Raw genomic sequence first — 18,079 nt, forward strand, 5'->3', positions numbered from 1 at the left:
TGATACAGTAGCCACTAGCTACAAGTAACTGTTAAAATTCAAATAAAATTTAAAATTCACTGACTCAGCTATACTAGCTGCCTTACAAGAGCTCAATGGCTATGTGTGGTGGCTGACAGTTACTATATTAACACAGATGTAAAAAAGTTTCATCTTAGCACTTTTGGACAGGTGGTTCTGTATCAGTGGTTCTCAACTGAGGGAATTTTGCACACACATCCCTCCCCCTGCACCCCAAGGAAATATTTGAGGAAGGAGATATTTTGGCAGCCCAACTAGGGGAGAAGGTGCTACTGGCATCCAATGGGTAGAGGTCAGGGATGCAGTTGGGCATTCTGTAATGCACAGGACAGACTCACAAAAAAGAATTATCCTGCCCAAAATGTTAATAATACCTCTGTTGAGAAACCCTGCTCTAGATCAATCTTGACTACAGCTCTAACCTCACTTCTTACTGCCTTCTTGCACAAGCTGCTCCAGCCTCCTGGCCTCCTTCCTATATGCCAAGCACTCTGTTCTTTCCTGAGAACCTCTATTGCTGCTTTTTCCTAGAACACTTCTGTGGTTCAGTCTCTTACTTTTTTCAGATTTTCATTCAGTGTCACTTAGAGAAGCCTTTCTTCACAGCCTGTATAAAATAGCAACATCCTCTCCTCCATCCCTCTGACTTCTCACCATAGAATTTCCTGGCATTATTACATTTCTGTCTCCTACTAAAATGCAAGCTCCAAGCAGTGGCCACAGGACTGGAAAAGGTCAGTTTTCATTCCAATCCCAAAGAAAGGCAATGCCAAAGAATGATCAAACTACCAAACAATTACACTATCTCACATGCTAGTAACGTAATGCTCAAAATTCTCCAAGTCAGGCTTCAGCAATACGTGAACTGTGAAATTCCAGATGTTCAAGTGGGTTTTAGAAAAGGCAGAGGAACCAGAGATCAAATTGCCAACATCTGCTGGATCATCAAAAAAGCAGGAGAGTTCTAGAAAAACATCTACTGCTACTTTTCTGACTATACCAAAGGCTTTGACTGTGTGGATCACAATAAACTGGAAAATTCTGAAAGAGATGGGAATACCAGACCACCTGACCTGCCTCTTGAGAAACCTGTATGCAGGTCAGGAAGCAACAGAACTGGACATGGAACAAAAGACTGGTTCCAAATAGGAAAAGGAGTATGTCAAGGCTGTATATTGTCACTCTGCTTATTTAACTTATATGCAGAGTACATAATGAGAAATGCTGGGCTGGAGGAAGCACAAGCTGGAATCAAGATTGCCAGGAGAAATATTAAGAACCTCAGATATGCAGATGACACCACCCTTGTGGCAGAAAGTGAAGAGGAACTAAGGAGCCTCTTGATGAAAGTGAAAGAGGAGAGTGAAAAAGTTGGCTTAAAGCTCGGCATTCAGAAAACAAAGATCATGGCATCTGGTCCCATCACTTCACGGGAAATAGATTGGGAAACAGTGTCACACTATTTTTCTGGCCTCCAAAATCACTGCAGATGGTGATTGCAGCAATGAAATTAAAAGACGCTTACTCCTTGGAAGGAAAGTTATGACCAACCTAGACAGCATATTGAAAAGCAGAGACATTACTTTGCCAACAAAGGTCTGTCTAGTCAAGACTATGGTTTTTCCAGTAGTCATGTATGGATGTGAGAATTGGACTAAAAAGAAAGCTGAGCGCAGAAGAATTGATGCTTTTGAACTGTGCTGTTGGAGAAGACTCTTGAGAGTCCCTTGGACTGCAAGGAGATCCAACCAGTCCATCCTAAAGGAGATCAGTCCTGGGTGTTCATTGGAAGGACTGATATTGAAGCTGAAACTCCAGTACTTTGGCCACCTGATGTGAAGAGCTGACTCATTGGAAAAGATGCTTATGCTGGGAAAGATTGGGGGCAGGAGGAGAAGGGGACAACAGAGAATGAGATGGTTGGTTGGCATCTTTCACTCGACAGACATGGGTTGGGGTGGATTCCGGGAACTGGTGATGGACAGGGAGGCCTGGCGCGCTGCGGTTCATGGGGTTGCTAAGATTCAGACACGACTCAGTGACTGAACTGAACTGAAAAGACCTGTAATTGTTCCCAGCATAAAGAACAGGGCCTAGCAAGTGAAAGTGAGCGAGCAGTGCTCAGTATATATGTTAAACACACACACACACACTCACTCATACACAACTTGGGCATGTCTTTCATGGGGCTCCACACCAGTATTGTGAGCACTTATCTCTTTATTTACAACACTCCCAAAAGCTTCTTGGAGAAGGGTATGTGTCATTTCTCATGGTAGGCGATCAACACTTAATGAAAAATTAAGAATTGGTATCTGATAACTAAAATGTACCCTAAATGACATCCAATGGCAAGTCAGTTTAAATATGCTTTGAATGCCTTATCTTTAAGACTATATTCACAGTACATTTTGACTGATATTTAGCTGTGATATTTATATAAAGGTTAATTTTGCTCACCTGGATATGCAAGTGTGCACATTTCAGCTACTAACTGGCAATAACCTAATTAATGTTAATAAATCTAAACGCTGGCTAAAACAATGGAAGGAGACAGAAGCCAATGACAGTGCATTTAAGCCTGAAGTTTTGCTCTTGTAAATGTTGACACTAACAGTGATAACAAGAGCTAATACATACTGGGCTCTTTCTAGGCGCTACGGTTCTTCACCCTCCTCCGCTCCAACAACCCCATCAGGTAGGTATCTCTACTGTATCCATTTTGAGACAGAAAACTGGGAGACCAAAGAGCTTGCTCAAGGTCACAGTTAAGAAGTGACGGAATAAAATTCTGGCAATCTGGTTTTCAGAGTCCCCAACATTAAACCACTCGCGATATTGCCTCTACTAAAGCCAAGCCGGTGAGGATCAGAAGAGAAGCAATAGCGGACCCCAGCTTGTTGGCCAGTGAAGCTGAAAGGCGGACAGGCTTGGCATAGGGTAGGTGATTTTCTTCCTAAACTTTTCCAAGTACAATGTTAAACAACGCCAGACTGTTTCAACACACAACTATGTAACTTAAGAATATAAAACTTCAGGTGTACCACCCAACTCTGAAGTAGCCACAGACAACTTTCGAGCGCTGCCGAGGGGCCGGACCCGCGGGCGGGGAGGAGACGCCTCCATCGGCCGGCCCCGCTGCATCACGGGAGCTCGCCTTGCACGGGGGCCGCTGCCAGCTTTCCACGCACCTGTACTGCGCAGGCCTCCCAGGCGCTCTTTTGGAGGCGTGACTCCTGAGGAATTGAGGGTTTCGTTTTATCTTGTGGAATGCCGGCGTTCCGGTGTAAACGTGGAGCTTCCCTAAAGTGAGATGCGAGATACTTCTCTCAGTTCCCAGCAGCCCGGAACCACCGATCGGAGCACCGAGTTTCCTGAGTGCCCTCATTTACTACGACTTCCGCCTACGGGTCTGGAATACCCGAGGCTCTCTGGTGGCGAACGGCAGGAAAGGCACTTCCGGTATCTGTTGCCAAGGCGCCGGCCCGCTGGGCCTAAGGAAGCGACATTGTTGGCGGCGTCCTCTCCCCCCATTCTGGGGGTCGAGATGACGGGGCTCAGCTACACGGAGATGGAGGGCTGTCGTAACCTGCTCAGCCTGTTGGACAACGATGAGATCATGGCCCTGTGCGACACTATCACCAACCGTCTGGTGCAGCCTGAGGACCGCCAAGGTAAGGGTAGACCCCAACCCCCAAAGAGTGGCCCTCTCTCCTCAGGCCTCACTCGGCCCCCAGCTTGCCGGAGCGTGTGAGTGAAGGCCGTGGTAGGTCTCTCTCGCGGTGGATACCCCGGGAATCGTGGACAGTATAGCTGCTGTGTTGCCTCGTAGCCATCCATGGCTCACCCCTGCCTCGCCAAGCACTGGGGGAAATGGTGGGCCGAAAATGGTGCTTCTTGCCAGGTTTTAATCCTTTAAATGTTATGGGCAAATGCTGCTTGTTTCGTTTCGAAAATTCAATGTACGTGAATATTTTTTTTTTTTTAAAGAAATTCCGGGAAGGCGGGTGTTCTCCTTTTTCAGTTTCGATCAGGGGAGAACTATCAGCTGCTGCTTATTTTCTTGAGCTTGGGGAAGATACCATAAACACTATCAGTCTGCTGCTTTATGAGCTTAAAACAACTGCTGTGATGAAAGAGCAGCAGTTTGAATATATGTCTCTTTTTGGATCGAAATTTTTTCAGAGATGATTCTGTGTACAAGGACTACATTCAGAGCCAAATAAACATTTCGGTAGAGTAGATTTCATGGGTTACAAATATTGTTTGGTTGTAATGTAATGAGTAGCTTAAGCATTAAGCCTTTATCATTTTGTATATTACCTGACTAGTTTTATTTTAAATTTGCTGAAATTTACTTTAAAATGGGAAAATTTCTGACTCCTGTATTAGCTTATGACTTAAGTATCAGAGTCTGCCTCTTAAAGTCTGCCTTTCCCTTTAAGACCTTTCACGTTTTTGCCGTTTAAGATCATTCATTTGAAAGTGAACCATGAACACCAAATGAATTTCTAAGAAGTTAGACTGAAAATAATTTTAGGATTAATGTAGTTCTTTGGCATTTATATATTTTACATGGTAATCACCTTCTAACACTATTGATGAATAGATTAAAATGTAATTGATGGTGGATCTAAAAGCAAACAAGAAATGAAACTACCCTGTACAAAAATGTTAGGTGATGTGAAGAATCATTTCTGGGGTGGTGGAGGGGGCGGGGAGAGCATAAGAAAAGATAGTCAACATCTTTAGAAAGCAGTGAAATAAAATCCGAAAATATATGGTCTCTTTTATATGTACCAAATTTCCAAAAACTAAACATATAAACTTCAAGTATTGTTTATCTTGTGAAGTAAGTCTTTGACAACTACTGGGGCGTGTAAATTGGAACAACTACTTTGGAAAACAAGTTTGATATCATCTCCTAAAATGGAAGATTGCTTACCTGAGTGTTTCAAACTTAAATATGCCCATGAATCTCTTGGGGATTTTATTAAAATGCAGATTTTTATTCAGTAGTTTTGGAGCAGGCTCAGAAATTCTGTCTTTGTAACAGGTTCCAGGTGATGATCATTCTCCTTGCCCTTCTGGGCTGGGAGACATTTGTGTACTGGGTAGTTTCATTTCTTGTTTGCTTTTAGATCCACCATCAATTATATTCAGCATTTTAATCTATTACAGTTTTAGTCACATTCACCAATAGTGTGGAGATGTTCAAAGCAATAGTATTAGTACTTGGATACATATAATAAGTCTATAAAACAAAAGTAAATACCTTGTGGTATAGTCTGTAATTATCTTAGTGCAGTACTGAAAATCAGTTGACTACAGCTCTGTTTATCTCAGAAACAGTAAAAATTAAAATTACAGTAATATAGTGATGGATTAGGTTTATAGACCATTCAAAGAAATACCAAACTATATTCTGTAGGGCTACATGGTTGCATTGTACTGCTATAAAGAAAATTGAGGGAATTCCCTGGTGGTTCAGTGGTTAGGAGTCTGTGCTTCCCCAGCTGGAGGTCTGGGTTTTATCCCTGGAATTCCTGGTCGAAGAACAAAGATCCCACAAGCCCCAAGGGGCAGCCAAAAAGAACGAAAATCGAGGAAATTATAAATAGCAGTTAGGAGAGTATCTACATGTGAGGTAAAGAGAGAGAGGGAATAGCATTAGAGAAAGGTAAAGTGAGGACCTCAAAGATACTAATTATTCCCATATCTTAAGCTATGTCGTGTGTATATAGGAGTTCATTTTATTGCCATTCTGTATACTTTATATGGGCTCCCCTGATAACTCAGTTAATAAAGAATCTACCCGCAATGCAGGAGACCCGGTTCAGTTTCTGGGTTGGAAAGATCCCCTGGAGAAGGGATAAGCTACCCACTCCAGTGTTCTTGGACTTCCTTTGTGGTTCAGCTGGTAAAAAGTCCGCCTGCAGTGCGGGAGACCTGGGTTTCATCCCTGGGTCAGGAAGATCCTGTGGAGAAGGGAAAGGCTACCCACTCCAGTATTCTGACCTGGAGAATTCCATGGACTGTATAATCCATTGGGTCACAAAGAGTTGGACACAACTGAGTGACTTTCACTACTTTCATACCTCATACATATAAAAATAATGTTTAGTCTGTTTAACAGAAATTCTTTTAAAAAAGAGACGGTCTTGGCTCTGCCACTTCTTACAAGTATGATTATTGATGCCTTATGTATCCCTGACTTTCATTATTTGTAGAGTAAGGAGATTGAACTGAAAAGAATTGTAATTTTGTCTGTTTTTTGAGATTGTAAATAAATGTAGGTCTATTGACCTTATTGGAAAGAAATTTTTTTTTCCTCTTATTCAGTTTTTTTCTTAAAATACAACCATTCCTTAAAATGCTTAAATTCACAATCCTTTATGAGAAGTAAAAGGAAGGAGGAATTTTAGGTAGGGAAATTTATAAAGTAATGTTTCTAAAACCCAAAACCTGACAACCCACTTCCTGGTTTTTAAAAATGATAACCATCTCATACAAAAGCAATAATGCCATGAGAAAAATTTATAAAATATCATTTGATAGTGTTTCTGCTAACCCTGGACAAGTTTACAGGTGACTCATGATTTTCTGCTAATCTTTACAATTTTCTTTTAGATGCCATTCGTGCAATATTAGTCTACAGTCAAAGTGTAGAAGAACTTTTGAGGCGAAGAAAAGTCCACCGAGAAGTCATATTTAAGTACTTGGCAACACAGGGTGTTATTATACCTCCAGCTACTGAAAAACACAATCTTATTCAGCATGCAAAGGATTACTGGAAAAAGCAGTTACAACCAAAATTGAAGGAAACGCCAGAGCCAGTTAAGACAGAGGACATTAGACCCTCTGAACAGGTAAAACAGATTTCATAGTGATAATCCTAAACCATAGTTTGTGTAAAAATCTTTAGATAACCATAGATCTGGAGTGACATGGTTAATTAATGTTTATTTTTTATAATTTTAGCTTTATATCTTTTGCATCCTAAAGGAGCAGTAAAGCACCTAAGACAAAGTATTTTTTTTAATTGTTTTTATTGAAGGATAATTGCTTTACAGAATTTTGTTGTGTTCTGTCAAACTTCAACATGAATCCGCCATAGGTATACATATATCCCCTACGTTTTGAACCTTTTTTTTTTTTAATATATTCAGGTCTGATTTCTGGTAGGGCCGAGTTCCAGTCCTCCCTTCTCTGGAGGCCCAGGGAAAAGTCCCATAACACATGGGTATCTGTAGGTGGCAGGAGACGTCTATAAGGCCACCCCTTTGCCCACCTCCTTCCCCTTCTTTCAATGTGGCTTCCTTTCCTCCCTTGAAATCTTTGATGTTAGTACTTAGATCTGAAGTTCTGTGTCTCTATAGGAGGTTTTCTGAGAGACTGTATTCTTGTGTTTAAGGGCTTCCCTGGTGGTACAGAGGTTAAAGCGTCTGCCTGCAATGTGGGAGACCTGGGTTCAATCCCTGGGTCGGGAAGATCCCCTGGAGAAGGAAATGGCAACCCACTCCAGTATTCTTGCCTGGAGAATCCCATGGACGGAGGAGCCTGGTGGGCTACAGTCCACGGGTCGCAAAGTGTCAGACACAACTGAGTGACTTCACTTCAATGTATATATGATATTCTGTTGATTTGTGAGGGAAAAATGTTTTGCAACCCTTTATCAAATGGAGACTTGGTTTTAAAGACGGTAGATAGACTGCATGCATGCCAAGTCTCTTCAGTCGTGATCCTGTGACTGTAGCCCACCAGGCTCCTCTGTCCAAAGGAGTCTCCAGACACTACTGGAGTGGGTTGCCATGCCTCTCTCCAAGATAGACTGCAGGGTCAATTTAATTTTAATTTAGCCTCTGGTTCTCTAATTTTTTTTCCCCCTTCTTTAAAAGAACACTGTTGTAAGCCGTTTCTTATTATGAAGACTTTCTTTGGCATTAAATTGCAAAAATGAAAGAAATTTTTGTTATCTATTAAAAAAAAGTCCCTGTTTTAGTAACTTCCTCCACTGACATTGGCTGTTTGTATTTCTTTGTATTTCTACTGTGCATTTTAAATACTGTGTGAATATTTAAATACCTATTGACCCTTTAGATAACTTGAAGTTTTTAAACTACACACTCACATTAAATTAAGTGAGAGATGTTTGCCTTCACATTAGGAAAGGATATTCTAGGGCTTCCTTAATGTACTGGAAAGAGTGTTAACTTTGAAATCATATAGATGTGACTTCAAATTAGGGGGCCTTGTTTTCTTTATAAAACAGGCATAACAATAAATCTGTGTCATAAGATTTGTGAAGATAGAAGGAAATAGCACTTAAGTGCCAAGCACAGTGCCCAGTACATTTAGTAGTATGTAAATGTACTGGGCATATGCCCAGTAAATATAAGATCTTAAACATTTATGTGAAGTACTATGCTCTGGAATACATGTTGAATAGAATGGTAGTCTCTCAGGTGTATTTTTACAATATTTCCTTTGGAAAACATTTCCTGTGTATGAAATTAATCCCAATCATAGAAAATAATCTATTTCAATCAAATTTAGAAGTGTCTTTTAAAGACTGGTTTTATTATCAACTTTGCTGCATATGAAATATACTGCAGTAAGGTGTATTCAGTTAAAGCAGTTTGAAAGTTTTGACAGGTAACATACCTGTGATTCACTGCCACAATCAAGAGAAAATGCTTATGTAAATCATTATTATTGATTTAATTCATGCTTATATTTTAAGAGACTTGGTTGAATCTTAATTTCTTAGAAGTGTCAGAAGTTTAAACTTCTTAAATGACCTTCCCTTTTTGAGAAAGAATGTACTATCATTGAGTTCATAGGTGGTTCATTTCCTTTTTGCTACAACTAGTACATTAAAACTTGACTCTGAAATAGCCTAGATAGAAAATAGATACGAGAATTAACCTTGGTTTTATTAATCAGCAGGAGAAAGAAGAAAAAAATGCCGAAAAGGTTGATTTTCGTCGATTAGGTGAAGAATTCTGTCAGTGGTTCTTTGAACTTCTGAATTCTCAGAATCCTCTTCTGGGACCACCTCAAGATGAATGGGGGCCACAGCACTTCTGGCACGATGTCAAGCTTAGGTTTTATTACAACACATCTGAACAAAATGTGATAGACTACCATGGAGCAGAAATTGTGAGCCTTCGTCTGCTGTCACTAGTGAAAGAGGAATATCTTTTTCTCAGTCCCAACCTAGATTCCCATGGACTAAAATGTGCTGCTTCTCCCCATGGTCTCGTTATGGTTGGAGTCGCTGGGACTGTCCACCGAGGAAACACTTGTTTGGGCATTTTTGAACAAATTTTTGGACTCATCCGCTGCCCTTTTGTGGAGAATACTTGGAAAATCAAATTTATCAACCTGAGGATTATAGGAGAGAGTTCCCTTGCTCCTGGAACATTAATGAAACCGGCTATTACATTTGAACCAAGTGACCTAGAAGCCTTTTATAATATAAACACTTTATGTGGTCCAGTGAAGTACAACTCCATGTAAGGCAGGCACTGGACAGTGGGATTGGAGACCAAGATTCATCTAGTGGAAGTTAGGCACTGTTGAACAAAAGAGAACTGATTTTACCTCACCCTTGAAGCACTGAGTACAATGTCAGTCTGAAAAATCTTCTATACGGAAATTCATCCAAATACTACATCAGTAATGTCTAAGTGATTTCATATTGGGGGGTTGACATATTTTAGTTGAAATGTCTTTCTTGACTACAAGCTAACATATTATGTGAACACTTCCCTCTTTTCTACTTGAGTCGCAGCAGATATTCTGAAAATTTCATGCAATTCGTCAAATAAATCCCACTTCAGATGTTGTAACTGACAATGTGCCTTCGAAATCAGTTAATATTTTCACTTAGTGGGTATTCTGCTGCTATCTGTACTTTTCATGTGGGGGAAAAATTAATAGTGTTCAAGGCTTCCCCTTTAAGTTTTTCAGTTACTTTTGTCTAAATCTAAGTAATTTTACAAGTACATCTTAATGACAGTATTGCTTTAAAAAGAAGTACATATTTTAGAGATGTTTAAAGTCAGGGTGTTTTTTAGAAACTTGAATGACATTCTCGTAGAAAAAGTACAGAAATTTAGCTGGTGGAGAAAAATTTAATTTGCTTTTTAAAATATTTAATGAATGTTTTTCAGAGTTATCTATTGTCCAAGCAAAATATCTTATAATATGCAATGTTTTTTGAAGTATTTTGGGTAATAAGTGCTTTTTTTAAAACAGACGTTTTTCTTTAAGCTTTCAGCTAACAGTTTTATAGAGCATTTATTATACTATTGAAATTTTTTAAAAGGTATACCCAGTTTCTAATTTAAATGAATTTTTTTCTCTTGAATGATCTTAGGTGACCAATACCCCAAATTAAACATATGTTGAGATATATTCTCACATCATAAATTAAAATTATTAGGATTTTTGCACTTCTAATTTGTTTTACTAGATTTGAGTTACAAGATTAGATTGCCAGATTACACACTTGCTTTAAAGTTTAAATTCCTTATCACCTAGCAGCTGCTTGCTGAATCTGAATTTATTTAATAATTTTAATTTACGGAAATGTCATTTGGAAAAAATTCAGCTGGGAAATGTTGTGATGAGGTGCTTGTACATATTAATTTTTTTTTAACTTTAACTCAGCTCATGATCATCTAAGGTGACTTACAAAATTTTGGAAACAGGAGGAAAAGAATGATCTTTGTAAATTTTTTTAGTGCCATGCCTCTTATGAAGAGTACAAATTGATACATCCCCAAATAAGAACTTAATAAGGGAAATCCTTTTAGTCTGCTGTAAGAATAGTGCTTTGTTTAGGTTTTTTGTTGTTGTTGTTGTTCTTTAAGTTTGCAGTATCATTTTAACATGTAATTGATAGATATCCTTAGTAAAGGATAAAATTTAAAATTATTCACATTTTCTTTGCTCTATTGCTGTCAAATACTGTAGAAATGATACCAAAGGAAGATGCTCAGGATGGGCAGAAATTACCTGTAGGTATGTTCAGTATTGAATTTTTGAATGTGTAATGTTCAAGTTAGGCTGCAATCTGCGTGTCCCTTCAGTCACCCTTTAAAAATGTGAAATCTTTCTGATGTACTAAATGAGAATTCCCCTAGAGAAGGAAATGGCAACTCTAGTATTCTTGCCTGGAGCATCCTATGGACAGAGGAGCGTGGTGGGCTACTGTTCATGGAGTCACACAGAATTGGACACAACTGAGTGACTAAGCACAATTGAGAATTAAGAGCTATATTTTATTTCCTTTGAATCCCCACAGCTGGCTACACAGTGGGACCTAATGTCCAAGTGAATGGGTGAATGAATGAGTAAAAGACACTTAACCTACTGTATAAAAGACTTTTTTTGCATCTAGGTTTTGTCTTTGGTTCTAGTCATTAGTGGTGGTCTTGGGGTTATATAATCTGTTGGAATTTAATATGTGGATGCACAAACTTTTAGGCCCCAAATTAGGATAAAATTTTAACTTCCCATTAAAATTTACTGACATAAAGGTCAGAGTAGGATATACTGGAGGGCCCTAAGATGCCTTGGAGAAGGAAATGGCAACCCACTCCAGTATTCTTGCCTGGAGAATCCCATGGGCAGAGGAGCCTGTCTAGCTACAGTCCATGGAGTCACGAGAGTTGGACATGACTTAGAGGCTAAACCACCACCACCAGCACGAGGCCTAGAAACAGTTTTGGGGAAGTATGTATTTCTGTTCAGAGAAAGATCTAGAGGAACTGAAATTTGTTCATGACACTTAAAGCTTGGCCAGGCCTTTGAGAACATCCAAAAGTGCACTTAATTCATAGCAATTCAGTGGTCAAACCAGGGCATACCTGGTCTGTTTACTGGAGGCTGATTTGCTGTAGCTGACTGTGACACATCAATATCCTTTTTTGTTAAAATGAAAATGTATTTGTTGTATTTGGATGTTTTACTAGTATCTAGAATACCAAAAAACATTTCATGTGTCTTGCTAAAATATCAAGTAATAGAAAAAGCCCTCTCTAGTTTTATTAAATCAACTTGAAAATGGCAAACACAGGAAGACATTCTTGGGCTATCAGAAAGGCAACATTTTTATGCCAAAGGAAGACTAGTTAGTTAAGCCCAGTTAGACAGTGTAATAGCACTCCAGAAAAGGATTTAAAGAATAATGGTATAACTAAATAAAAAAGATAATCAGAAACATTGTATTTCAGCTTTTAGCAAAATGGCTCTTATAGCTTAAAAAGTCATAAAAATGAATGAAAACCATTTCTCAGCATCTATTTTCACAAATTTAAATGCCCCTTTTTAAATTTGGGTTGTGGGGGACCTTTTGAAAAAAGGGAGCTATGTTCTCTCTCTATAAAAAATGTTTACATATGTTGTTCAGTCAGTAATTCATGTCCAACTCTTTGCAACCCCATGAACTGTTGCACACAGGTTCCTCTGTCCTCCGCTATCTCCTGGAGTTTGTTCAAATTCATGTTCATGGAATTGGTGATACTATCTAACTATCTCATCCTCTGCATATATTATAACTTTTGCATAATTCAGGGAATTCATGGACTTACCTAAAGCACATCTGTGAGTCCTGTAGGGATCCTTATATTTGATATCCAAATCCTGCCATCATAATTTATTTCCTGCAGACTTAAATTATTTTTAGAAGATTTTGTGCTCTTACCAAAGTCCTTAAGCTAAAAGACTAAATCTTACTAAGAATAATCTAGAAAGTCTGTTGTTTATGATAGTTAACTTGTGAGTTTTTCTTTTTCAGTAGGTGTTAGATGTTATGACAAAACCTACTAAAATAGTATCAAGTGAAACAAAAATATTAATGCAGAATTCATTTTATTTTGACAAGATAGGTTTAATGGCCATGCTTTGGAGAAAGGGATGAAATGTGTATGTAGCCAGTTTGAATGCATGTAGCACAGCTGTGGTGCTGGAAAACAAGACTTCTACATATGGGTTTATATGCATGTCTTTATTGAACATCTGCAATCTAAGTCAGTGAATCAAGCATAAGAGAAAACAATACATCAGTAGGTTGATCTACCTAAACTTGTTTTGAATTCAACTCTCTGATTTTAGATGTCTTAAGGTGAGAACTGCATTAGGCCCTTTGCTAGAGTTGGAAGATATTTCTGCATTGTCCAAGAGTGCACTAAATCCTTTCAGCTTTATTTTTCCTAGTTTGAACCTTTCCTATAGTCTTTCAGTAAAGTGTTGAGTGATATTTACTGTGAATCATAATGTGCCCCACAATATTAAACCAGAATCTCCAGAATTCCTTCTGTATAGTCATGAAATGTTACTGGAATCCCTGGCCTAATCTCATTTACCTTTTCAGTGAGTCACTTAGTGAGGGTTCTTTGGTTGGCAGATTTCATCTTAAGTTTTAAAACAACTTAAATCTCAAGTATGAAATTAGTAGTATTTGAGTTAATGAGTTTAAGGATTGAAGGAATCTCTTGGTGTTCACTGCCAGCTGTGTTACTTATCTGATGGGATATTTTCTGAACAAAGCATCATAACTACTTAAAAGCCTTTTTGCTTGAAGAATTTCATAAACTTGAATTAATCTTTTCTATTTCTGATCTTATACTATACTAATTGTTCTCAAGTTGTTAAAGGTACTTTTGTCTCCCTAAATAGTTCCTGGAATTGATGATTCTTCCTTATTTCACAATCATTCCCACCTGTGCCTTGCACAATATAAATAGTAGCTAAATTGGGGTATTTATTATATGGCAGTTACTTTTCTGTGCATATTGTGTGTCTTAATTCATTAATCCTGTGGACAGCTATCACTTATTGGAAAATAGGGTTGAGTAATTTCCCGAGTTTTCAGAGCTGATGGTAGAGCCTAGGGTTAAACCCAAATTTTAGATTTTGAGAGCCAGTGTGTGGTAACTACTATACATAGTGCCTTGTATCTACAGTAGCCTGTGGGTTTTGTGTTTTCAGCTGTGTTGAGAAGCATGTGGGATGTTATTAATAGTTCCCGATCAGGGATTGAACCTCTGCTCATTGCAGTGTCAGCATGGGGTCTTAACCACTGGACCACCAGCTAAGTCCCTAAAGTAGTTTTTGGTGAATCTTTTTTGACTGTCATTTGCTGTCACATTTCCAAAGCAAACATGCCTTTGAATTGTTCACCTGGATTAGGTGGGAGTGTTAATGCATACTGTTTCCTCTTGTAATTATATTATACCTCTTAAGTTGCTTTTTTAGGTGGTATAAAACCACTTGGAAGAAAGATAAAAGAATCTTACTGTATGACAGTGTTACTTATGAAAAAGGGGTAAATTGGATAATTGGGAAATTAAAATAATTTAAAAGTGTAACAATTTGTATCAGATTTCTTGAACTCCGTGTGTCACAAGCTTTAGTGCCCTCTCCTTCCTGTTTGTGACACTGTTGAGATTTTGGCCTTAGAGACAGTCTTTGTGTCATACGTGCAGTTTCTTGGCATGTCTGGATGTAGCATATCTATAGTACTGTTTTCTGTTTTAGCTGCTGAAATTAGACCCTCGTTACCTAACCCTTGTTATGTAGTAATTTCTTATTTCTTTGCTTTAATATTTCTTGCATATTTGTGACATTAAAATTTCCTTAAAGTACTACAGCTTTCATCATATCTTCCAGATATTTCAGTGGTGTTACATTACCTACAAAATAAAATCCGGATATCACAGTCTTTTTTTTATCACTGTCTAGCTTGATTCCATTCATTTGCACACGCTGTTTGGTCCAGCGGACATCTGTAGCTATGTAGTCTTTGTATTTATCCTGTGCTTACTTAGCTCTTTGCTTTTACTGGACAGTATCCAAAGTTGTAGAATTTAATTTTTTTGTTGCTTCAGACAGCCTTATTGTAGAAAGAAAAGGACTGTAATAGAAATGGAGTTTAAAAGCTGAAAATTTCTCCGTAAGTCAAACTGTATTTTCTCTTGAGTTTTGTGTACCTTGTCTTATCACAAATAATCTTTCCCCAGCTTTTTGTATGGCTGCTTTTTCATCTTTGAGGATTTGCCTTAAATGTTTTCTCACAAGTGGACCCTCTTTATAATATTGGTATTTATCAGAGCACTTTGTTTCAGTTATAGCACTTTAGATATTATTGTTAGTTGAATTTCCCTTACTAAGATTTTAAGCTGAAAGCAGGGATTGTTTTACTTTTCCATTGTATTTCCATTGCTTTGCACACACGGTATTCAATAATGTTTATTAAAGATATAAGTTAGGGAACAAATGCTAGTTTTTATTCAGAATTTTATAGGTTCCTAGTCCTTCGTGTATCTGCTAAAGACATTGCCTAGCACATATATTGGATACTCAGTAAATTTCTAATGAATAAACCAAAGTTATTTTCCTGAATATGAATTCAAATTAACTGGTCGACAGAATTATTCCAGTACTCTTGCCTGGAAAATCCCATGGACGGAGGAGCCTGGTAGGCTGCAGTCCATGGGGTTGCAAAGAGTCAGATATAACTAAGCGACTTCTTTCACCTTTCACTTTCATGCATTGGAGAAGGAAATGGCAACCCACTCCAGTGTTCTTTGCCTGGAGAATCCCAGGGATGGCGGAGCCTGGTGGGCTGCCATCTCTGGGGTCGCACAAGGTTAGACACAACTGAAGCGACTTAGCAGCAGCAGCAGAATTATTAAAGTCCATGCTTTTGTAAAGATGAAGAAACAGGCTCCAAAAGTTAAATAATGTGCCAAAGTTCACATACTTTTGTTGTAGAGACTTTTTTTTTTCACTCTGGCTTTTTATTTTTTTGGTTTGTTTTCTTTTTAAATTACAAAGCCTATTTTCTTGCACTTTAAGTCCAGTCTGACTACTGCTACTTCCTTATTTTGAAGGAATTTCAACTCAATTGCTTCACATGTAAAAGTGAACCAGATGATTTCTAAGGTTGGCTACAATTTTTTTTAAAGTTATACATGATTTTGTGATTGTATACCTTCTCAGCAACTTAAAAATATTTTCAGTGAATTTGCAGTTCATTGTTAAGGAAATTATTATTTTGCTTCTTCATAAATCATGCTCATTGAAAAACACTTTGCATTCTTTGTTTTTTCCAAACATTTTTGAGGATGTGTGTGCAGTATGTACTTCTGTTTACAGAGGAAATATATATAAAAACATTACAAATCATATCTAGAATAAAAAAGGGAAAAAGGTATGAAGCCTTTAAAATACTCTTACTTTCTAATCACTATAAATGCTTAAATGTGAAAATGTGGTGTTCTCCACAACGTTTTGCTTTGTTGCATATGGTTAAAATCATAAGTCCAGGTCTTAGTCAAGAAAAGTATAAAGTGGTTGACAGAAGGCCAAATTATAGATTGCAAGTTCAGTTCAGTTCAGTCTCAGTCGTGTCTGACTCTTTGCGACCCCATGAATCGCAGCACACCAGGCCTCCCTGTCCATCACCAATTCCCGGAGTTTACCCAAACTCATGTCCATCGAGTCGGTGATGCCATCCAGCCATCTCATCCTCTCGTCCCATTCTCCTCCTGCCCCCAATCCTTCCCAGCATCAGGGTCTTTTCAAATGAGTAAACTCTTTGCATGAGGTGGCCAACGTACTGAAGTTTCCGCTTCAGCACGTGAAATGTTCCCTTGGTATTTCTACTTTTCTTGAAGAGATCGCTAGTCTTTCCCACGCTATTGTTTTCCTCTATTTCTTTGCACTGATCACTGAGGAATGCTTTCTTATCTCTACTTGCTATTCTTTGGAACTCTGCATTCAGATGCTTATCTTTCCTTTTCTCCTTTGCTTTTCGCTTCTCTTCTTTTCACAGCTATTTGTATGGCCTCCCCAGACAGCCATTTTGCATTTTGGCATTTCTTTTCCATGGGGATGGTCTTGGTCCCTGTCTCCTGTACAATGTCACAAACCTCCGTCCATAGTTCATCAGGCACTCTGTCTATCAGATCTAGTCCCTTAAATCTATTTCTCACTTCCACTGTATAATCATAAGGGATTTGATTTAGGTCATACCTGAATAGTCTAGTGGTTTTCCCCACTTTCTTCAATTTAAGTCTGAATTTGGCAATAAGGAGCTCATGATCTTAGCCACAGTCAGCTCCCGGTCTTGTTTTTGCTGACTGTATAGAGCTTCTCCATCTTTGGCTGCAAAGAATATAATCAATCTGATTTTGGTGTTGACCATCTGGTGATGTCCATGTGTAGAGTCTTCTCTTGTGTTGTTGGAAGAGGGTGTTTGCTATGACCAGTGTGTTTTCTTGGCAAAACTATTAGCCTTTGCCTTGATTCATTCTGTACTCCAAGGCTAAATTTGCCTGTTACTCCAGGTGTTTCTTGACTACGTTTGCATTCCAGTCCCCTATAATGAAAAGGACATCTTTATTGGGTGTTAGTTCTAAAAGGTCTTGTAGGTCTTCACAGAACCGTTCAACTTCAGCTTTTTCAGCGTTACTGGTTGGGGCATAGGCTTGGATTACTGTGATATTGAATGGTTTGCCTTGGAAACGAACAGAGATCATTGTGTCGTTTTTGAGATTACATCCAAGTACTGCATTTCGGACTCTTGTTGACCGTGATGGCTACCCATTTCTTCTAAGGGATTCCTGCCCACAGTAGTAGATATAATGGTCATCTGAGTTAAATTCACCCATTCCAGTACATTTTAGTTCACTGATTCCTAGAATGTCAACATCACTCTTGCCATCTCCTGTTTGACCACTTCCATTTACCTTGATTCATGGACCTAACATTTCAGGTTCCTATGCAATATTGCTCTTTACAGCATCAGACCTTGCTTCTGTCACTAGTCACATCCACAACTGGGTGTTGTTTTTGCTTTGGCTCCATCCCTTCAGTCTTTCTGGAGTTATTTCTCCACTGATCTCCAGTAGCATATTGGGCACCTACCGACCTGGAGAGTTCCTCTTTCAGTATCCTATCATTTTGCCTTTTCATACTGTTCATGGGGTTCTCAAGGCAAGAATACTGAAGTGGTTTGCCGTTCCCTTCTCCAGTGGACCAC

The 18,079-nt window shown here is 38.6% G+C and overlaps 1 protein-coding gene across 4 annotated transcripts; it reads left to right on the top strand.

The window, feature by feature from the left end:
• The first annotated feature begins 1,285 nt into the window (after nt 1-1,285).
• On the top strand, nt 1,286-9,882 carry C1H3orf38 (chromosome 1 C3orf38 homolog). 4 transcript variants are annotated; one of them, XM_069578865.1, is made up of 6 exons: nt 1,286-1,940; nt 2,676-2,719; nt 2,832-2,961; nt 3,060-3,695; nt 6,652-6,890; nt 8,968-9,882. In XM_069578865.1, the coding sequence occupies exons 4-6, from the start codon at nt 3,335-3,337 to the stop codon at nt 9,541-9,543; spliced, it is 1,176 nt and encodes a 391-aa protein (XP_069434966.1). In that variant the 5' UTR covers nt 1,286-1,940; nt 2,676-2,719; nt 2,832-2,961; nt 3,060-3,334; the 3' UTR covers nt 9,544-9,882. The 4 variants fall into 4 exon arrangements, with proteins under 4 accessions (XP_069434966.1, XP_069434979.1, XP_069434957.1 ...); XM_069578878.1 differs by having other exon boundaries at nt 1,346-1,940; nt 8,971-9,882; XM_069578856.1 differs by having other exon boundaries at nt 1,792-1,940; nt 2,832-3,695.
• The last annotated feature ends 8,197 nt before the right edge of the window (nt 9,883-18,079 follow it).

Source organism: Ovis canadensis, chromosome 1 (assembly GCF_042477335.2).
Source record: "Ovis canadensis isolate MfBH-ARS-UI-01 breed Bighorn chromosome 1, ARS-UI_OviCan_v2, whole genome shotgun sequence".
Taxonomy (NCBI): Eukaryota; Metazoa; Chordata; class Mammalia; order Artiodactyla; family Bovidae; genus Ovis; species Ovis canadensis.

Excerpts from the sequence above, each read along its gene's own strand:
- C1H3orf38 (XM_069578865.1), top strand. The coding sequence starts at position 3,335 with ATGCGAGATACTTCTCTCAGTTCCCAGCAGCCCGGAACCACCGATCGG. Across the intron at positions 3,696-6,651 it reads GCAGCCTGAGGACCGCCAAG|ATGCCATTCGTGCAATATTA; the intron begins GTAAGGGTAGAC and ends ATTTTCTTTTAG. Across the intron at positions 6,891-8,967 it reads ACATTAGACCCTCTGAACAG|CAGGAGAAAGAAGAAAAAAA; the intron begins GTAAAACAGATT and ends TTTATTAATCAG.